General features: G+C 43.8%; 1 protein-coding gene across 2 annotated transcripts; it reads right to left on the bottom strand.

The window, feature by feature from the left end:
• Positions 1–2,812: 2,812 nt before the first annotated feature.
• Positions 2,813–21,604, bottom strand: APOD (apolipoprotein D). Of its 2 annotated transcripts, none has more exons than XM_047789238.1 (5): positions 21,348–21,604; positions 17,677–17,826; positions 9,048–9,169; positions 5,084–5,172; positions 2,813–3,302 (listed from the first exon to the last, which is right to left on the bottom strand). In XM_047789238.1, exons 2-5 carry the CDS (start codon positions 17,797–17,799, stop codon positions 3,064–3,066), a joined length of 573 nt encoding a protein of 190 aa, XP_047645194.1. In that variant the 5' UTR covers positions 17,800–17,826; positions 21,348–21,604; the 3' UTR covers positions 2,813–3,063. The 2 variants fall into 2 exon arrangements, with proteins under 2 accessions (XP_047645194.1, XP_047645185.1); XM_047789229.1 differs by lacking the exon at positions 21,348–21,604 and adding an exon at positions 21,119–21,197.
• Between the last annotated feature and the right edge of the window lie 1,679 nt (positions 21,605–23,283).

Below are 23,283 nucleotides of genomic sequence, written 5' to 3' on the forward strand. Positions count from 1 at the left end.
ATCCTTAGATCGTCAACAGGCAAAATAATAAGATGTGCTATTTAGGATTTGTCTCAAAACCACTCTAGGAAAAAAAAAGGGGGTGAGTGGGTGGGTGGGTGGGTGATAGATGAAGGAAGATTGGTGGAGTTCCCTTTGTAGCTCAGTGGTTAATGAATCCAACTAGGAACCATGAGGTTGCGGGTTCCATCCCTGGCTTTGCTCAGTGGGTTAAGGATCCGGCGTTGCTGTAAGCTATGGTGTAGGTCGAAGATGCGGCTCGGATTTGTCATTGTTGTGGCTGTGGTGTAGGCTGGTGGCTACAGCTCCGATTCGACACCTAGCCTGGGAACCTCCATATGCCACAGGTGCGGCCCTAAAAAGAAAGAAAATTGGTGCTATGTTGATGACTGGTGGAGCTGAGGATGGGGCCATGGGGTTCATTTATTTATGGGCACAGGGGCATTTACTTCTGTCTCTATTTTGCTGGTTACTTCCCCTTCCCTTCTTTTGCTTTCCCTTCTGAACGTTTTGGTTGTTTCCCCCATGTTTCCTCTAGAGACCCAGGGTCACCATGCTGCCCTCTGAGCCCCTCCCTCTTTCAGGTGCAATTACCCCAATACCTGCTTCATAGCTTCCTTTTCTCCAAATCTCAAGTCCATCCATCTATCCACCAATTCAGTAATTCATTCGAAGAAGAAATGTGAGCCTATATATTTGACAAGACATGGTTAATTATAACCATGTTCATTGTTTTATTTTTATTTTTTGTTTTTTTTTAAATTTTTTTGGTTTGTTTGTTTTTGTCTTTTTAGGGCTGCACCCACGGCACATGGAGGTTCCCAGGCTAGGGGGCAAATCTGAGCTACAGCCGCTGGCCTCCACCACAGTCACAGCAATGCAGGATCCGAGGCTTGTCTGCAACCTACACCACAGCTCACAGCAATGCCGGATTCTTAACCCACTGATCGAGGCCAGGGATTGAACCTGCATCCTCATGGATGCTAGTCAGGTTTGTTTCTGCTGAGCCATGAAGGGAACTCCATGTTCATTGTCTTAGATGCTACCAGACAACTGTTACGAGGAACACAATCAAAACTTATCTTGTACCATGAGAAAGAGGTAGATAGGCATCTTAACGCTCTTGGAAAGAAATGTATTTTAGAAGAGGAGCCCGGTGTCCTCTGCTGGAGCGGGCGGTGTGGTAGAGCGCTGGGTGCAACAGCAGGCCAACCTGTGGGAAGAGGTTCTCCTTCAACATCTACCTTCTCCTCCCTGCCTTTTTGTCCAGTGGTTTTCAGCCTTTAGGAATTTCTTTTCTTTTTTTCTCTCTCTCTTTTTTTTTTTTTTTGGTATTTTTGGCCTGCACCCATGCATATGGAGGTTCCCAGGCTAGGGGTCCAACCGGAGCTGTAGCTGCCAGCCTACACCACAACCACAGCAACTTGGGATCCTAGCTGCGTCTGCGACCTACACCACAGCTCACGGCAACACTGCATCGAGGCCAGGGCTCGAATCTGTATCCTCTTGGTTGCTAGTCAGGTTCATTAACCACTGAGCCATGACAGGAACCCCAGCCTTTAGGAATTTCGAATTCAAAATTTTGAGGTCATGTTTATTTAGTAAAATGAAAATTATACATATTCAGTTTTCTCTGACTTTTTGTAGCCTTTACTATAAAGCATTAAAGAGTCTCAAGTGCTCGGGGAAATTAATATTTTATATTCATGCTGAAAATGCAAAAATGTAATCAACTGGCTTCATTTTCTATTCATTTCCCAAAACATTCGTCAATTACAAACGGTATGTGAGCTAAGAGCAATTGCAGGATGATAATTCTGAGGCTGTTCTGACTTTAATAGCCAACATGTGAAAAACAAAACAAAACAAAACAACAAACTGCAGGAGGTTCCTGACCCCATGAAGCTGGAACACACCAAGGCGTGCGTGTACAACCCTGTAGGTACCTGTGCCTTGCAGGGGTAGAAATCTTCTCAAAGCTCCCACAGCTCCCTTCACATGCCTCCACCTTTGCACCCCTAAGCTTGGATTCAAATTGTGTCTTTTCTTTTCTTTTTTTTTTTCTTTTGCTTTTTAGGGCTGCACCAGTGGCATATGGATGTTCCCAGGCTAGGGTTCAAATCGGAGCTAAGGCTGCTGGCCTACGCCACAGCCACAGCAATGCCAGATCCAAGCCGGGTCTTCAACCTACACCACAGCTCACAGCAATGCTGGATCCTTAACCTACTGAGCAAGGTCAGGGATCGAACCCACAACCTCATGGTTCTTAGTTGGATTTTTTTCCACTGAGCCACAATGAGAACTCCCAAATTGCATCTTTACTTGTCAGTCTCCCTCTCTAGTCTGTAAGCTTCTCTGGGAGGACAGGGATTCTGTATTTTTTCAGTGCCTGGAATGCAACTGGGTCCCAGTAAATCCCAGTAAATTTTATTTTCTTAAAAATATTCCCACAGCTTCTCCCTTATGGATTCTCTTCCTCCTTGCACAGACCCAAGATGGCTTATTCTTCAGCCTGACTCTGCAGATTTCCTGATGAGAAAGTAAATGCTTCCAGGAAATTGACTGTCAGAGACTCAAAAACTCCAAATGATTCCCCTCAAGGAATGCCTACTGCAGGGTGGGGACACCTGGATTCAGGTCACCTGGAATGTGTCTTGGCCATCAGCTTTCCCTTTCCAGAAACGGGACTGTTACCTTTAAATTGTTCAGTGCTTAGCTTTTTTTTTTTTTTTTTCAACACAACTGCTTAAGGATTTTCAAACAAAAGCTTGTAATTAAAACCCCATAATAATTAGTCCAATTTGGAATCTACTGTGAGAACAGCAGGTCGGCAGCAAGTTTATTATCAGGCTTGCAAAGGAACACGGTGGTGCACGGCTAAGTGTTTGGGTCAACTTGCCTTGAATTCCTCTCCACCAGCTTCTGCTGTCACATTTCCCTTCTGGTGTTTGCACAGATCTGCCGTGGTGGGTTGGTGTGTCCTTGTGAGGGGTGGCTGGGGGGCGGGGGTGGGGTAGGGGGACGCAAAGCAAAAGAAAGAACATGGATCCTCCCATTAAAGCCTCATTGCAGGTACTCGGGGCAGTTCACCTGATCTGTGATAGTCATTTTCTCAATGTCAATGTCATTAGAGGTCAGGATATCTTTGAGATAGGTCACTGTTTCTGGAGGGAGATAAGGGTTTCTTCCCAAGATCCAAACATGATCCAGGTGAAAAAGCCAGATGATTGTGGTACAGGAGTACACAAGGGCGTAGTTCTCATAGTCGGTGGCCAGGACCCAGTATGGAGCTGATGGCATCACTGAGAACCAGAGGAGGGCAGTGTTAGGAGGGACCAGGCAAGAGACACCTTCTTCTCCAGGATCCTGGGAGCTAGGCTCTGGGGTCCTAGTTCTTCTGCATCAGTGGTTCTCAATTCTGGCTTCGTGTGGGAATCACATGGGAATTTTGAAAAACAGTAAACCCACCTCCCCAACCCCTAACTCCTAGATTCTGAACTGGAAGGTGTGGGTACTTTAGAAAGCTCCCCAGTGATTTGAATGTGCAGCCAGAGTTCAGAGCCATCATTCTGGATCCCCACTCCCTGACTGCAGGTTGGTGCCTGAAAGCCCATAGTAGCTGTGGGTTTGGTTGGACCCTCTGGGTTGACAGGCGGCCCTTAACGCTAGTGCACATGAAGCCATCACTTAGCGAAGCAGAATCAAGAATGTAAGGTCTTTCCAAGTCTGTGCCACCCAGCTTCCTCTAGAACTTGCCTAAGGGAGGACGAAGCAGCTAAATTGGTTTGTTTGTTTTTCTTCTCACCTGACCTTCGAAAATCCTTCCAGGCTTAAGACTATAGTAATTCAGGGGGTAACAGGTTACAAACACTTCCTCTCAAAGAGCTATAAAGATTCATCCATTGATATCTGTATAGTATCAAAAACTCAACATTAAAAGGGTCCTTGAGAAGAAAGATGGAGGATTTACTTTCTCCATCTGAATCCAGAAACTTCCTCTGTGAATCTGACATCCACAGTCAGGGTCCAAGCCAAAAGTATGGCTGAACCACGCTGACTCTATTTTGTCAGCTCCTTCTTAGGCCCCCAGTCCCACCACACCTCTCCCTGTCTGCATGACTGAGCTGAAATCTACTCACAAAGAATGCACCCAAGCCAGATAACTTCCCCATCAACATTTACACTTCATCTGATAATGAAAACGGAAGAATGACTTGCTGACACAGATGGTTCATGGTCATGAGACCCTGGGGGTGGGATGGGGGTGGGGTGGGGGAAAAACCCTTAGTTCCAATTAGTGTGGATGTGCTTCTCCCTCGTAATCAGACTCCACTTTTAGCCTTGCCCTTTAAGTCCCCTGTACCCCTTTCGTGATGTGCGGTGCAGCTGCGAATGCCTCTTATGGTTATTCACCTGATTCTGCCTGCATCTAAGGTACCCACAATAGATTTCATAATTGTACTTTATGAAGCTGCCTTCATTTTTTGGTCTCAAAGTTCCCCTTCCATTCAGAGGATGTTATTCAATAACTCCACCTCCCAACACCTAGGAAACCTCATTGCACAGCTTGTTCAAGTTAAGTGGAAGATGGACCCACATCAGACCCCAACAATGTGGCTAGAAAGTGGCAGACAGAGCCAGGACTCCAACCTACCTTCTCTCTTATTGCTGGCCTCCAAGCTTTCACAATGCTAGCTATTCTGCTAATAACTACAAACTTTTCAGTGATTCGTTTCCTCTGGGAAATAAGGGGGGATTGGGTTTTCAGGCCCAATGTGCTTCAATCTGCGCTTCCTCTATGGACACACTTACTGTAATTTTATAGTAAATCCCTGGGTGTTTCTTGGTATCCACACTGACACGTAAGCCTTGTAGGGACAAGGGCCAGCTCTGTCTTGCTCATTTTTATATCTCCAGTGCCTAGTCCAGCACACGGCAGGTAGTAGGTGCAGAACAAATAAGTATGCATTGATTCACTATGGGTGACACTCAGATGTGACAGGGGTGCTCCGACCCAGGGCGCTAGCCTTCAGTTGGGATATGTCCTGTCCCTGATAACCTCCTGAGGGACCGGTATACTTACACCAGAAAAACTTAACTCCCAACTTGGCAGGCTCAGTGATGTTTTCTGGGGTGGCTTCACCTTCAATTTGATTCACAGTTCCGTCAGCTCTGCAATGGGTTGAAAAAAAAAAACCAAAAACCTGAACTCATTAAAAGCCAAAAATCAGCGAAAGGCAAGATTTGTGACACGAATGACCATGGTGGCCAACATTACAATTTCTGGTCAGGGGCTTCTTGAAGGCTGGCTGGGTCTTAGTTCCATTCCCTCCCCTTTGCTTTCTTCTTGTCTTGAGAAGGGAAGGCAGGCAGCTTTGGGGTGATAGGAAGCAACAATTGCAGTGTCCCAGGACTGGATCATATGTGAGGCCCTGGCACGTCAAGTGTGTGCAGTGGCCTGCAAGGCCATTTCCTGCTCCCGGCCTCCAAATCAAGAGGGAGGAAAAGGAAGGCAAAAGCAAGCAGATGAAACAACCTAACACAGAGAGAAGACTCACTTCTTTAAAAATGAGAAGGGGCCAAAGGGAAAAATAAGGACTGATTAGATTACTGAAAATCTTGCAAAACATGAAGTCTGGAGATATGCAAACTTTCCCCCTCTTTGGGCCTCAGTGAGATCATGTGACATCATCTGTCCCATAAAGGGGTTCATGTGCCTGAGCCTTGAGACCTATTCCAGTTCAGCAAGCTTCTGATTGAGTGTGGGAGGTATTTTGTTTTGTTTTGGCCACGTCCATGTCATATGGAAGTTCCCGGCCCAGGATCGAACCTGTACCACTGTAGTGACCCGAGCTGTTGCAGTGATAACATTAGATCCTTAACATGCTGTGCCAGAAGAGAACTCCTGATTGAGGGTGGGAGGTTTTGACTTAGGCCAGGTTTCCTCAAAGCAGGCAGTGAGGAAACATTTACTTCACTTCAGGGATTCTCCAAGGCATCCAGATCTCAGAGCCATTAAATGTGAATATGCATCTTACAATTAATGCCACCTTACAAATGTTAGTGTCATTTCTTTCTCAGTGGTATATAAAATGGTGGTGTGTCTAATTTTTTTCTTTGGCCAAGCCTACAGAATGCAGAAGTTCCCAGGCCAGTGACTGAACCCATGCCACAGCAGTGACAACACCAGATCCTTAACCTGCTGAGCCACCAGGAAACACCCAGTGGTGGTGTGTCTTAAAAGTGATGTGCTTTGCTTGCATGGATGAAATTCTTTTACTCTTTTGAAGGGAGCTAGTCTCATTTCTGGATAATTTCCTAAGACCCCGTGGACATAGGGGCAAGTGGAAAGGGCTAAGGATTGAGGCTGTGAAGCAGGGCGCTCAGGATTCAGGGTGCTCTTCCTAGCAGGCCAGCAGAGGAGCTGCCAATTCACCAGCCCTCTGAGGGGCAGACAATCTAAAACTAAAGCCATGGCCTGTGTTAGGAAGTCAGTAAAGTCAGCTATGGTTAGTGGGGATGGATGTCCTAGAAACCAGACAATAAGTAGCAGGTTAGGGGGCATGGGAAGTGTTCTCTGATGCTCCTGGATTACAGGTTCTGTTTATTACTGAGTAGAGCTGGAGACCATGCCCTGCTCTCTCACCTGGATCTCAACCTATCTCATTCTATCTGCATGCAATTGCTTAGCAACGAACCAGGTGCCTCCCAACAGACATTTCCCCTTTCCACCTTCATTTATGTTTGGCTCCAGAACAGTTTTCAAAACACTGGTGTCTGATCATAAACTCACAATTTCTTCATAGGAAATACACATTTGCATTTTCAACAGTAGAAGTGGATTAGCCATAATAGGTAATATTCAGTGATTACTACATACCAAACACTGTTTTAAGTGCTGTACATGTATTACCTTAGTTAACCCTCACACGGCCTTATGGAAGGAGGGACTATAATTATTGCCATATTACAGAGGAAGAAACTGAGGTTTAGAAAATTGTCATAACCAACCTACCATCAAATCATTAGTAAGTGGTAGAATGAGGCTTTGAAACTGGGCAGCCTAACTCCAAAGCTTGAGTCCTTCAGCCCCCAGCCTCTGCCACTGCGTTGGCCCTCACATTCTAACACTACCTAAGGGTACTTTGCTTACATTCCCTGCCATGTCCCCTGCTTGTTCCGCAGCACATCTGGGAGGAGAAACTATACCATTTTCCTGAACTAAACAAACCTTCCATGTGCCCTTGCTCTTAAGTAGGAGTGACCTTAGAGGCAGAGTGACCTAACATTTGGGATACAGTTAAAGAGACTCCTGGCCAACTCGGAAGGAGAGCTAGGGGCGTCTCATGGGTTTGGGGATTTGTTTCATTGTCTGACTCTTGGCCTTAGAATGGAACAAATATTTAAAATAAAGTCATTGCAACTTTGGGGCCTACAAAATTCCTGCAAGATCTTCTAGGGGTCTGCATCTTAATTCCTGCAGCCCTTACTGGGCTCTGAAATGAGCAGGAGTTTCCTTTACAGCTCCTCAAGATTCTTACTTTGTTGCTTTGGCTTATGCAAGATCAGAGGGTCAACCTTCTGTGTTTTGGCTCACAGGATGCTTAACAGGCAGTAGGATGGCCACACAAAGCCTCTCTGAGTCTGAGTAACTTCCAGGCTGAGTTGTAGTTGTTTTCTTGGAGTTGAACAGAGTTCTTAGACAACCTAGGGAACAGGAATGGCAAGCTTTCCTTCTCAGCCTCTTTCACATGTCTTCTAGTCTCTTCCCCATTTCACTTCTCCCTGGTTTTGAATCTTGCAGCTTCGTCGTGTATAAACTGTATGACCCTTGAGCAAATTCCTTTACCTCAGTTTCCTCATCCATAAAAATGGGGTTAATAATAGTACCTACCTCAGGTTGCTATGGGGATTCAATAAATATCTATGTTCATTTACATATACACACATAAATATATACATATATATACATGCATACCTACACCTATATACATACACATACAGAACTGAAGCTTGCCCACAGAGAATGCCTATTAATATTAGCTACCATTGTTTATTGTTACTTTCATCTTTGTTGATGGCAGGTGGGTTGGAGTTCTTGCTAGGGCTCTTTTTAAAAGTTTGCTTTCTAGGAGTTCCTGTAGTGGCGCAGTGGTTAACGAATCTGACTAGGAACCATGAGGTTGTGGGTTCAATCCCTGGCCTTGCTCCGTGGGCTAAGGATCCGGCGTTGCCATGAGCTGTGGTGTAGGTTGCAGATGCAGCTCGGATCCTGCGTTGCTGTGGCTGTGGTGTAGGCCGGCGGCTACAACTCCAATTAGACCCCTAGCTTGGGAACCTCCATATGCCGCAGGAAGCGGCCCCAGAAAAGGTAAAAAGACCAAAAATAAAATGAAATAAAATAAAATAAAAGTATGCTTTCTAAAGTATGAATTTTTGGATCACATATCAACCTGTGAGAAGCCGTCAATAACAGATAAGTATATTTCTGTAGGCTCTCCCGTTCACACAACCTAAAGTGTAACGAGATACATATTTGATTCTTGCTTAACAAGAAAAGGAGTTTTCTAACAGTTAAAACTGTCCAGAGATGAGATAAACTGTCATGGAAAACGATGAGCTCCCAGTTTCTGGAGGGCTTCAAGCTAAGCTAAATGTCCTCAATTAGCAGATGCGATAGTAAGGACTTCTCTCTTGGTTTGGAGGTCAGACAAGAGGATCCCTGCTGTCCTCGGCTACCAGAGGGTCTATTCTGCTATGAGAGCAGGAATCTTGCAGTTTGCATTACCATTGAATCCCTAGGTCCCCTCATAGGGTCTGGGACACAATAAGGGGCTCACAAGTGGTCATGGAAGTGAATGAGTGACTCCTAGTCCCTACCATCCTATTTGCCAAAGCTTTCCTCTCAGGACCTATGGTGAGCAGGCAGCTCAGACCCAGCGATGTCTGCAACCTCCCCACATGGCAAAGACACCAGTCACCTCAGGACAGCTCTCTTCGGGGCTGCCTCTGGGACGTGCACTACTTTTGAAACCATGGCCACTCACCTCAACTCCTTGTTTATCACTTTGATGTTTCCGTTTTCCTTTAGTGAGTAGTTGGCTTGGATGCAACTTCCCTTCTCAAAGCTCACTGGGATCTTCTCAATTTCATACCACCTTCCAAGATACTGCAGAGACAACGACAAGCAGAGCAAAACTTGTGGTTCTCTGGGGACCTGCAAACTCTTCCCCATTGTTGTCTTTCAGAGCAGAGCCCTTTCCTGGGGAAACCAGACTAAATGGGCTGCATTGTTCCCAGCAGCTACTGAGTAAGATATTGATTCAAATGAGAACAAGTGAATTGGATGTGTAGGCAATGGTCGAATGCCACAGTCTATTCCTAAAGTGCTCCTTATTTAGCTCTTGGTGTCCCCTTCAGTCAAAATCTATGTGAAATTCTAAACTCCGTAAAAAGAAGGGATGGGTTTAGATGATGTAAGGTGCCACCTCAAATATTTCATGATTCAACAACTCATCTTCAAATCATGTGCCAAGTCAGATATGTTTACTGTAGGGAGCGGGGGCTCCAGAGTTGATTGAATTTTCCTCCTAGCTAGACGCCCCCCACCCCCAACCACCACAGAGGGAGTTGGTCACCAAGGCTTTTGGCAGGTGATCAGGATTTAGGAGACCTGTATTATTCTTCCCCTTGGGGTTTGCTCTTGGGTCATATCTTCCCTGCACAGAGTGAACTTTTAAAGAAGTGAGCAGCGGTGAGGGTGTGGAAAGTAGCATAATGTCTTTTCCATCAAAGGAAATCTTGGTTACTCCATGGTTTGGGCTGAACCACCTTCCTAAGAACCCCCCACCCCTTCTCCCAGTAACAATTTGTTTCAAATTAGCCAACCCAGAAGCACGTGCCCTCTGACCTGACCAATGGGAAGGGGACAGGTACATCACCTGCATTAGGGATAAATAGGGAGGGTCTTTTCTTCTTTGTGTGCCCTTTTTGAGTACCCGGGCCCTTCTGCAGAAGTAAAGAGGCTTGTCAAGATCTCCCCGTGTTCACGTGTCTCATTTTCTGACACTGATGATCCGAGCCATGTCCCCATCAAGGGTGAGGGTGAGGGGAGACAGGCGCACACTCCTGCTGCCACACACTGCCCTGCATGGTGGTCCAATCTACCACCTTCATGAGGGCAATTAGGCAATATCTAGCAAAACTAAAACCATGCATACTCTACTCCAGCCCAGCAATTTTACTTCTGAGAAGGTATCTGATAATGATGTACGTATATGGTTATTCATTGCAGTACTATTTGTAATAACAAAAGACAGGAAACAGCCTAAATGAGCATTAGTGGGGAACTGGGTAAATAAATGATGGCACATCCATTCATCCTCTTTTAAAAGAAAGATATGCAGGAATTCCCATCATGGTTCAGTAGTAACGAACCCCACTAGTATCCCTGAAGATGTGGGTTTGATCCCTGGCCTCACTCAGTGGGTTAAGGATCTGGAGTTGACGTGAGCTGTGGTGTAGTTCACAGGTGCGGCTCAGATCCTGAGTTGTCGTGGCTGTGACGTAGGCTGGCAGCTATAGCTCCAATTCGATCCATAGCCTGAGGACTTCCATATGTCGCGGGTGCAGCCCTAAAGACCACAAAAAAAAAAAAAAGTGAGAGAGAGATGCATGCAATTATCTCCAAGATATATTTAATGGAAAAGAGCCAGGTGCAAAACAGTATATATACTAAGGTCCATAACTTTAATAACATCTTCAAAATCCCTCTTCCATGTAAAGAAACATATCTGCAGATTCTGGGGGATAGGGCATGGACATCATGCTGCCTACTGCTTTTATACAAGTACTTGTTTATACACATACACATTAAAAATACACTATGAGCTGTTTTTACTGGTTGCTACTGGGGAGGAAAACTGAGGCTGGGATATAGAGGTGGAGAGGAAAGTTTTCACTGCATGTTCTTTTGCATCTTCAGAATTTTGAATGATGTGAATATATTTATGTAGTCAAAGTATTAACTGAAATAATTTAGAAATTTGAAAATATATTACTCAACCAAACAAAATCAAGGAGATGCAGTCACTTTGGAAAAGTCAGAATTTGAAATGAGAACATACTGCAAACAGGGGGCAGTATTGCTTCGGTCACATGGCTCTCTGCTAGAATATATGCCCACCTTTATGACATAAGTTTTCCACTCATTTATTAAAGCATAGCTTTCGACTGAAATCACTGGGCTTATTCTTTCTTTTTCTTTTTTGGCTGCCTTACAGCACATGGAGTCCCCGGGCCAGGGATCAGATCCCACCTGCAGTTACAACCTAAGCTGCAACTGCAGCAACACTGGATCCCCAGTACACTGAGCTGGGCTGGGAATTGAACCTGCATCCCAGGGCTCCCAAGATGTGGCCAATCCCATTGCACCACAGTGCAAACTCCTGGACTTATTTAAAAAATTTTTTTCTTTTGTAAAATTTTTATTAAAGTATAGTTGATTTATAATGTTGTGCCAATTTCTGCTGTACAGCAAAGTGTATATTTATACACATTCCTTTTAAAAAATATGCTTTTCCATCATGGTCTAGCCCAGGACACAGGATATAGACTCCTATGCTATAGAGTAGGATCTTATTACTTATCCATTCTGAATGTAATAGTTTTCATCTGGACTTATTTTTTTTAAAGCACCAAAGAATAAGGTTAGAGGTCAACTCGTTTCAAAGGCATCATCAGAAAAAGCTCCTTTATATACAATGCATTTAAAATAGTTCTATTATTGTTAAAGTGACTTTAGTGCTCCACAGTGAAAACTGAGGAAGCATGATTTTCCAGAAAAAAGGAAACTCAGAGGTGGAAGATTGCTTTTCAAGTCATATTCCCTCATGATATTATATTATTTTTATGAGGATCTTTTTGTCTTTTTTGGGTCTCGTTTTCTCTATTTAAGGAGAATGCAATATTTAAAAATAATTATGGAAAGGAAGACGTAAAACTATCTCTATTTCCAGATGACAGGATTTTGTATATAGAAAACCCTAAAGAATACACACAAATACACATACAAAACTATTAAACTAATAAATGAATTCAGCAAGGTTAAAGGATACAAGATTAATATAGAGGAAACAAATGTATTTCGATATGCAGAATGACCAATTTGCAAACTAAGAAACTTCTATTTACAATAGCATCCAAAGAATACAATTCTTATGAATAAATTTAACCAAAGAAACATAAAACATATTCCAAAAACTACAAAACATTGTTGAAATGAATTAAAGGAGACCTAAGTAAATGGAAAGATATCCTCTGTTCATGGATTAGAAGACAGAGTTGTTAAGAAGGCAACACCCTCTAAATTGACATACAGATTCAATACAGTCTCTACCAAAATTCCAACCAGCTTTTTTGCAGAAATTGACAAATCAATCCTAAAATTTATATAAAAATCCGAAGGACAACCAGAAGAAATCAGAGTAGCCAGAATAGCCAGAAGAACAAATCTGAAGGACTCATGTATTTTGATTTCAAAAGTTACTAGAAAAGTACAATAATCAAGACTGTATAATGCTGGTATAAGGACAGACACATAGTTCAGTGGAATTGAGAGTCTGAAAATGAACTCTTACACATATGGTCAATTGATTTTCAACAAGGATGTCAAGCCTATTTGATAGGGAAAGAATAATCTTCTCAACAAATAGTTCTGGAACAACTGGATCATCACATGACAAAGAATGAAGTTTAACTCCTATGTCACACTATATACAAAACCTAACTCAGGTGTTCCCGTCATGGTGCATCGGAAATGAATCTGACTAGGAATCATGAGGCTGCAGGTTCGATCCCTGGCCTCACTCAGTGGGTTACAGATCTGGCGTTGCCATGAGCTGAGGTATAGGTTGCTGTGGATCCCACATTGCTATGGCTGTGGCTGTGGTTGGCAGCTGTAGCTCTGATTTGACCTAGCCTGGGACCCTCCATATGCTGCAAGTGTGGCCCCCAAAACATAAAAAACAAGCAAACAAAAAGCCTTAACTTAAAATGGGTCAAAGAATGAAATGTGAGAATTGCAGCTATAAATCACTTAGAAGAAAATATAAGAGTAAATCTTTATAACCTTAGATTAGGCAGAAAATTTTTTTAGATATGACACCAAAAGCACAAACAACAACAAAAAGACAGATAAACTGGACTTCATAAATATTAAAAAGTTTCATGCTTCAAAGGACACATCAATAACGTGAAAAGACAATCTTTAAAATGGAATAAAATATTTTCAAATCTTGTATTTGATAAGGGACTTGTATCTAAAAATATATATAGAACTCACATCTCAATACTTAAAAGATACACTGCCCAGTTAAAAGATGGGCAAAGGACTTGAAAAGATATTTCTCCAAAGAAGATATAGAAATAGACAAGAAGCATATAAAAGATGTTCAACATCCTTAACTGTTAAGGAAATGCAAATCAAAACCACAACGAGATGTCACTTCATACCTACTAAAAATGGCTACAATCAAAAAGATGACAGTAAGAAGTGTTGTCAAATACAGAGAAATCAGAATGATACACTATCAGTGGGAATGCAAAATGGTTTGACTCTTGAAAAATAGGCTGGCAGTTTCTCAAAAGTTTAAACATGCAGTTATGACATGACCTAGCAATTCTTCTCCTAAGCATATATCCCAGAGAACTGAAAATATATGTCTACAAAAAACTCCACAAAAACAAACACACAAAACCTTGTATATGAATGCTTATAGCAACATTATTCTTAAGAGTCAAAAAGTGGAAATAGCAACAGACAAGGGCTTAATCTCTAAAATATACAAACAACTTAAACAACTTAACAGCAAAAAAGCAAAAAACCCAATTGAAAAATCGGCAAAAGACCTGGATAGACATTTCTCCAAGGAAGATATACAGCCAGCCAACAAGCACATGAAAAAATGCTCAACATCCCTGATTATTAGAGAAATGCAAATCAAAACTACCATGAGGTACCACCTCGCACCAGTCAGAATGGCCATCATTATTAAGTCCACAAATAACAAATGCTGGAGAGGGTGTGGAGAAAAGGGAACCCTTCCGCACTGTTGGTGGGAATGTAAATTGGTACAACCACTATGGAAAACAGTATGAAGGTACCTTAGAAAACTATACATACAACTACCATGTGACCCAGCAATCCTACTCTTGGGATGTATCTGGACAAAACTTTCCTTGAAAAAGACACATGCACCCGCATGTTCATTGCAGCACTATTCACAACAGTCAAGACGTGGAAACAACCTAAATGTCCATCAACAGATGATTGGATTAAGAAGATGTGGCATATATACACAATGGAATACTACTCAGCCATAAAAAAAGAACAAAATAATGCCATTTGCAGCAACATGGATAGGACTAGAGACTCTCATACTAAGTGAAGTAAGTCAGAAAGAGAAAGACAAACACCATATGATATCACTTATATCTGGAATCTAATATACAGCACAAATGAACCTTTCCACAGAAAGGAAAATCATGGACTTGGAGAATAGATTTGTGGTTGCCAAGGGGGAGGGGGAGGGAGTGGGAGGGATTGGGAACTTGGGGTTAAAAAATGCAGACTATTGCTTTGGAATGGATTAGCAATGAGATCCTGCTGTGTAGCACTGGGAACTAAGTCTAGTCACTTATGATGGAGCATGATAATGTGAGAAAAAAGAATGTATACATGTATGCATAACCGGGTCACCTTGCTGTACAGTAGAAAACTGACAGAACACTGTAAACCAGCTATAATGGAAAAAATAAAAATCATTATAAATAAATTTTTTTAAAAAGTGGAAATAATCCAAATGATGAACAGATAAATAAAATGTGGCATAATCCACACAGTAAAATATTCTTCAGCAATGAAAAGGAATGCAATACTGATATACACTATAACATGGATGAACCTTGAAAACATTATGCTGAGTAAAAGGAATCAATCACAAAAGACTACATATTGTAGGATTCCATTTCTATGAAATGTCCAGAATAGGCAAATTCATAGAGACAGAAAGTTGGTTGCCTGGAGCAGGGAAGATTGGGGGGAAATGAAGATTGACTGTTAATGAGCATAGGGTTTCTTTCTGGAATGATATTCAGATTTATAGAAAATGTCCTAAAACTGGAGTTCCCATTGTGGCTCAGTGGTTAATGAATCTGACTAGGAACCATGAGGTTTCGGGTTTGATTCCTGGCCTCGCTCAGTGGGTTAAGGATCCGGCATTGCCCTGAGCTGTGGTGTAGGTCGCAGATGCATCTTGGATCCGGCATTGCTGTGGCTCTTGCATAGGCCGGCGGCTACAGCTCTGATTTGACCCCTAGCCTGGGAACCTCCACATACCTCGGGTGTGGCCCTGGAATAGACAAAAAAAAAAAAAAAAAGAAAAAAAAGAAAATGTCCTAAAATTGATTTTGATGACAGTTTCAGAACTCTCTGAATATACTAAAAACCTTTGAAAGTGAAAACAACTATAAACAGGTGAGTTACGTAGTATTTGAATTATATCTCAATAGAACTGTTTTAAAAAATCTTTTTTTTTAAAGGGCCATACCCACAGCATATGGAGGCTCCCAGGCTAGGGGTCCAATTGGAGCTACAGCCACCAGCCTACACTGCAGACACAGCAACACGGGATCTGAGCCATGACTGCAACCTACACCACAGATTACCACAACACTGGATCCTTAACCCACTGAGCAAGGCCAGGGATCGAACCTGCATCCTCATGTGTGCTAGTCAGGCTCATTAACCGCTGAGCCATGACAAGAACTCCTGTTTTAAAAATTCTGAATTACTCCTTAAAGGACTTTTGTAAATGCAGATCAACTATAATATCCAAAGTGTCTTGAGACTTTTACCCTAAAACTGAAACATAGCTCCAGTTCCCCGGAGTTTTTCTGGAAAGTCTCCTGTGGACCTCCAGGTTACCTAAATAAAGGGATCAGCCCTTAGAATTAATGGAGTAAGTCAGTGTAGACTCCAGGGTACCATATCTCCCCTTCTTACCTCACCTGTGTCAGTTCTACATTGATGGTGCTCCTTCCCCACCCTGTCAGGTTTTAAGCTCCCTACCTAATCCATCCCCAAGAGCTCACAACACACATTCACACTGGCATGTGAATAACCGATGACAACTTCAATATTGCTTATAACATGTTGCTTCTTAAAAGAGAGCCAAACTTTCCAGAAAGAGAATACATCTTGCAGTTCCCATCGTGGCTCAGTGGAAACAAATCTGACTAGCATCCCTGAGGATGCGGGTTCGATCCCTGGCCTTGCTCAGTGGGTTTAGAATCCAGCATTGCTGTGAGCTGCTGTGTAGGTCGCAGACGCGGCTTGGATCCCACGTTGCTGTGACTGTGGTGTGGGCCAGCAGCTATAGTTCCAATTGGACCCCTAGCCTGGGAACTTCCATATGCCTTGGGTGCAGCACTAAAAAGACAAAAAAAAAAAAAAAAAAAAAAAAAAGAGAGAGAGAGAGAGAATATGTCTTAATGGGGAAATTCTAGGCATGAGTTAGGAGCAATGGGAGCCTCTAAGTCAGGCTGCCTCTTTTTGCTACTCAGTGCCCCACCCCACTCCTCGTCATATAAAGTTAAGGCTGGGCCTGATTTGAGGAAGAAGAACTGTATATGGGTGAGCTAATTATATTGCTGTTTAATGTAGGTAACAAGAAAGCCCCTTGGAAGAGTTCTGTCCTCTTCTAGGCCCTGTCTGAGTAACCCACGGGGGTCTTGCCCTACAGGGAAGCCTAGGTTGTTGTTGTGTTTTTTTTTTGGTCTTTTTGCCTTTTCTAGGGCCAGTCCTGCAGCATATGGAGGTTCCCAGGCTAGGGGTCGAATCGGAGTTGTAGCCACTGGCCAGAGCCAGAGCCACAGCAATGCCAGATCCAAACTGCATCTGCAACCTACACCACAGCTCACAGCAACGCCAGATCCTTTAACCCACTGAACAAGGCCAGGGATCGAACCTGCAACCTCATGGTTCCTAGTCGGATTCGTTAACCACTGAGCCACGACGGGAACTCCTGGAAGCCTAGTTTTGAATCCTACCTGACATTTGCGGCTGTGTGACTTGAGCAGATAGGTTGCAAGCTCTCTGACATGCAACATCTTCATCTGCAGGAGCTGCTGTAGATGCCCTGTTCCACGCCCTCTTAGCCCAGCTCTGGGCTCACCTCCGTCATGGTGGGCAGTTCCCATACACACGGCCAGCTTCCCACCTCGAGCCCCTGTGTCTCCTCTGCCAGACGCTTGGCCGGTGCCGGGGAGCCCCCTTTGCCCACTTGCCTCCGTGGGCAGTCAGACACATTCTATACATTTCCGCAGAGGATCCCTAGCAGGACTGACCTTGGCTATTCCCAGAGCAATCTGCTTCTCAACTCACCCTCAACTGCTTTCCTGTTTCTCTGTCTCGGTTTCCCCACATGCCCGCTCATGCTTCCAAAACCTCTCTGCTCCCCAGCTCTCATCTCGGGGTCTGCTCTGGGGGAGCCCCCAGTAAGTACCTACCATAAGGCTTGTGGTGGCCAACAAAGCGGAATCATTAAACTGAACCTGGTAGGATGCTTATTTAAACAAGAGACAGCAAAACAAGTGGGAGTTTGCCCTTTATCCCACCTTATTGACGTCAAAATTCTCCTGCACTGGAGGATTTGGGCATTTCCCGAGGTGGAAGGCTTGTCCCTCAGCCACTCCAAGGAGGCCAGCCAGGGCGGGAAGCAGCAGCAGCGTCGGCACCATCTTGGGGCTGGGTGGCTGGAGATGGACCTGGCGTGGGGACAACAAAGCAGCTGGAGGCGTTCTGAGGACACTGAGTCCCCAGAGGAAGATGTCAGGGCTGGCCAGTCCCTCCACGAGCAGCCCCCTCCTCTGCCTCTGGAACCACCCTGCAGGCCCCCTGAACCATCAGTGTCCCCAGGAGCCTCTCTAGAACTTTCTGTACCTCCGTTAGAACACACTCTGCCTGGTATTAGCATTTGTTGGATTTATTTTGTGAGCTGCCCCTGACCCCACACACCAAATTGTGAGTTTTCCAAAGATGAATATCTGTCTGATTCTCCCTGGACTCAGCCACAGAACCTTGCAGTGCCAGGCACAGTAGATACTTGTGGAAAGAACAGAAACCATGTGTGTGTGGTGGGGGAGGGGGCGCGGTAGGCAACGGGGAGACTGAAGCCACCAAGTGAACAGTGAGGGAAAAAACAAATGGAAAACAACCCATGTGCTACATTTAGTGACCTGTGTGATTCATCAGAGAAATGCCTCCCTCTCTCCACCTCTCCACCCTGTCCCCATTTTGCTGGGCTGTGTATCAACCCAAGAGCAGGCCTGGAAACTTGCACAGGAAGCACCACGCTCCCTGGGTCCCCGTGACTGGGTTTGAACTCTGGCTCTGCACATACTAAGGATAACTGTGTCCATTGGGTGCTTTAGTTTCGTTGGCTGTTAAGTGGGAATGATAATCATCCAACCTCATGAAGTTCCATGAGAAGAAATGAGAAAATATTAAGAACATTTAGAGCAGTGTCTGACACAGAGAAAATGCCCAATAAATGCTAGTTATTATTACTATGAAAAGCAGAAACAAATTATTGTTTCCCATTTTTTGTTTTGTTTTTTTTTTTTGTCTTTTTTTTTAGGGCCGCACCGGCAGCATATGGAGGTTCCAAGGCTAGGGGTCGAACCTGAGCTGTTGCCATTGGCCTACGCCACAGCCACAGCAACACCAGATCCGATCTGCTGCAACCTATACCACAGCAACGCCAGATCCTTAACCCCGAGTGAGGCCAGGGATTGAACCCAAAACCTCATCGTTCCCAGTTGGATTCGTTCCCACTGAGCCATGACAGGAACCCCCCAAATTTCTTTCCTTTTCTTTTTTCCTTCCTTCCTTCCTTCTTTTTGTTGTGGGTATTTTTCGTAGATGATATACATTTAATCAAAGAGGGACCAGCAGCTGACTTGTGACTGTGCCCACAGGCATTTGAGCCCAGCGTCCTTGGGTGTGGAAGCTGCTCTGAGGAGGGGCAGTGGGCAGGGGTGGGGGCTGCAGGGTGGGAGCCTGGGCTGCTCCCTACCTCTTTCACTGACTTGCTCTCAGTCTGTTCTCTTCCTTGTGACTCCTTGCCTGGAGCCGCACAAGAGTTATTTCCAGCTCTTTGCCTTTCTCCCTGGGATGAAGAGGACCGACTCAAAGCAAGATGTTCTCAGATTTGAGTATTTAAAAGGATGTGTCATAACAGGAATAATTATAGCCACTTTCTTAGGAATCTCTGAACCTCAAAATAACCTTTAATAATCAATAGCTTTTCTTCTGGAGGTTTTGTTGCCTGTTTTTCAAAAGAACAGTTATATAATGAGTAAAAGCAGATGCAGGGTCTGGGGGCGTGGGGGCGTGGGTGTTGGAGGAGTGGTCTCTGGGTCCCCACCTTGAGGGACCACTTTCCTAGTCTTTGAGGCTCCACTCTCCATCAGCCCCTACCACCAGGTAAACAATACTTAGCTGTCTTTTAACCTCTGCGGGGGATGATGGATTTGCCAAAACCCAGGCTGAGCCCATAAAAATTTGCATCTATTTCTAAGATGTTCTCAGAACCACTACAGTTCTACCCTTGGGCCCAAGGAGGCTCCAAGCTCAGTACCTTGCCCAGGAGTTCTAACCTCAATAAAGGCCACACGTTATGCATATTCCATAGAGCCCCTCAAACTGGACAGAACCTTAGAGGTCCTTTACCCAAACCCTCCTCTCCGGTGTACAGATGGGGAAGCTGAGGCCCAGAAGGAGCAGAGGGCTGGGGCTCAGGTCCCATCTCCAGCTCTTCCTTTTACTGCACCTCTGAGCCGTGTTTTCCTCTGTGCACCACCTTCAGTGGCTTCAGCAAACACCTACCTTTGTACCAGATGAATCTTGTCTCACCATGTGACAGTTACACCAAAAGTCAGTTCCCCCATGTCTTACTCTGACAAATACCTTGTTATAAAATGTTCTCTTGTGGGCTGAAACATGTTCTTGGGCTCTGTAGGAGGTTTTCAGAGCACAACTAATTGCCCTTGCTTGCATCTCTCTCAAAGATGCCTCTTTATTGCAGTCCTTTTATTCCTAGGATTCAATTTTTGTGTGTGACAGAAAGGGCTGTTATCAGCCGTAATGTTTTTTAGTGCCCCTTACATTCTAACTCATCCAAAACTTACCACCTTCTGAAGGTAAATCGCATTATTAACATATATCTGTGAACGTGGGTGTATATGGTTTATTTTTGTATCATCTTCCCACTAGTATGAGAAGATGGTCCTAACGAGGTGAGCTCACACACTTAAAAAATAGACATAACTTCAATTTTATTTTAACCAAATATTAAATTATTAAAACATAATTCTACTAAGGTTCTGGTGCATCCACACTGGGCCAAAATTGACTCTATGAATCACTGGTCATGCTCATTGAACTTCTTCAGGGAGAAGCCCTGGCCTCAGTATTTCACAGATGCCTGAATCTCTCCAACACCCTCGCTGGAAGGGTCCTACACTGACATTCTCTGTGACCTCAGTAAAATAGGCTGTGAAGCCAGAACTCAGGCCAAGTCTCCTAAGAGTCTACACATCTGTGTCTCAGCATCTACCTGGGTCTCCAGGAACCACAGAACCTTAAGGACGAGCTTTGTAGATTACACATGATAAAATGAGATGCATTCCCACAAGTAAATGGGTCTTAAAAACCATTTCACTATGGAATCTAACAAGAAAACATATCTTCTGAAGAAAGTATTTTTGCATGTTCTATTAATATTAACTTTTAATTTAATAGTTAATTCGATTAATATTAATATGACATGCATTTTCTATTTGCCCAATGCATTCCAAAGCACTTTTGGGTCAGTTTTACTGCCATGCACACCAGATAACGGCCCCCTGAGAATTCACCTAGCATGGTATTGGTGTATGGAAAAATTCCTCATTGTCTTGTATAGTATAGAAGGGGGTGCATAAGGCAAGCTGAAGACTTTGAGGTGAGTCAACACCACGTTGGTACCCCAGCTCTGGCATTTGTGGGTGATCTTACCTTAGGCCTGTTGCTTAGGATATCTGGACTTTGGTTTCTTCCCCTGAAAAACGCCACTGACAACATTTCCCTTGTAAGGTTGTTTTTGGAAAAAATGAGACCAAGTCTGCAAAGGCCATCAGTCATGTTAGTTATTATTTTTAGCTGAAAGGGGGGCAATGAAAAGTCAAGACTGTCTCTATTTTAAGCATTATTTATCGTAAGTGAGAATTAAGACTACAGTACATACCTTTTTTAAATCAAGATGAAAGAAGTTTCCACATGCAGAATCATCCAAGGTGAGATGCCTTCTGTTGGTGACTGGCTTCTCCCAAGCTATTTTATAAGCTTCCTCGGGGTCACTGATGTTTAATTTTAATGCATGCCACACCCCTTACAGTTCAGAAAGGCCGGCCTAAAAGCTGAGCTCTGTATGAAACACAAAGATGGGATGTTATGTTCAACTCCCTCCCCCAGTTTCCTTCACAGCTGCTCCCTGAAGACGAAACAAGGAGATATTTGTGTGTGTGTGAGAGAGAGAGAGAGAAAAAGACAAAGTGTGTTTCATTCAAAACATCTTTTTTTGCTCTGCGCATTTTCAAACCGAATTTTCTCAGAACGCACTTTTAAGTTCCAGTAAGAGGACTGGCAACATGTTTTCAAACATCTGCTATTTATTTTTCATTTTTGTGTAAATGAAAAATCAACAATCCCACTTCCTGAAAACAGAGCATGAAATCCACCCATGTGGTCCCTGGCCTGGAATGGGACGCAGGCAACAGAGCAAAGGTTAGGAATTAGTGTTGGTGGTCTCTGTGGTCCTGGGCAAGCCACCCACGTCTCTGAGCCACAGCCTCTTCACTGTGAAGGAGAGACTGTCATTTCTGTCTCCACCCGAGCTGGGTGTGTAGGGAAGATACCAGCTCTCTAACAGTCAGGGCTCAAGCTGAATGCCAAAGGCATCTTCTGCAGCTCCCCTCTCTGTGCCTCAGATGACCCTCCTAGAGACATACTCTAGGCAGCCTTGCTTTGCTTGGGGTGGGGGAGTGTGTGTGTGTGTGTGTGTGTGTGTGTGTGTGTGTGTGTAGGGATACAGATTTCAGCCCAGGGGCACTTTTGCTTGGGCCTGATCTCTCTGTGGAATGAACAGTTTTGAGATGATTCTCAGGAGTTGGAGCCTATGCCTTTGTGAAAGGCAGGAGGCATCTTTAGTGGCATATAAATAAGACAGTACTTTTCTAGTAGACTTATATTCCTAAATAAAACTCACGCTCACATTTGTAAGCCATAGAGTGAAATTTTCAGCACTAGACCTTATGAACGCAACAACAAACCACACCGTCACATACCAGAACCTTCACATACCAAACTGAGAGCTCTTTTTTTGCGATATTTTTTACCTTTTCAGGGAAAGAAGGAATTCTTATTCCAGTTCAGACCACCGACTCTTGCTGTATTCCTGTAACGCTTTTCCCCCAGACCTCTGCCTGGCTCCCTCTCTACCTCCAGGTCCCTGATCTAATGTCACTTCCTTTAAAAGGCCTCTCTGACCTTTCGAAAATAGCACTATCCTTTTACATGCTTCCTTATATCCTTTCCATGTTGTTTTTTGATATTATATCCTTTATTTATGCTTTTTCTTGCTTATCATTTTCCCCACTGGGATCTAAGCTCCACAAGAGCGGAGGATTTGTCTCATTGACTTACGACTATACCCTTAGTGGCCAGAACATGGAATAAGTGCTCAATAACCACTTGTAAACTTAATGGAAGGGACCTAGCTATTCAAAGAATTTACTGAGTCTTCTAAGACGTGCAAAAAGAGATAGAGATAATATTCAAGCGACTTCTATTTGAACCGTTTTCCAGGGAAAGTGCCAGCCTGTAACTATTATTCTAAATAGTTGCACGGTTTTCCACAAAGCAATGCTGCTAAATTTCCAAATGTGTAAGTTAAGATTGATCTATTTGTATATTGGAATCATCAGCATTAAATCAAGAACTCTAGAGCTGAAGGTACTAGCCTAGGAGTCACAGCATGAGAAAAAACATCACTTTACCTTCTTGGGTCTCGGTTTATTTTTTCCTGTAAATGTTGGCAAATTATATAATTTAGAGAAATCCTCTCTTTAGATGTTTCTGGAATGTAGAGCCACGTACAAGTTCTTAAGCATCATAAAACGAAT

This window comes from Phacochoerus africanus, chromosome 1 (genome assembly GCF_016906955.1).
Source record: "Phacochoerus africanus isolate WHEZ1 chromosome 1, ROS_Pafr_v1, whole genome shotgun sequence".
Lineage (NCBI taxonomy): Eukaryota > Metazoa > Chordata > Mammalia > Artiodactyla > Suidae > Phacochoerus > Phacochoerus africanus.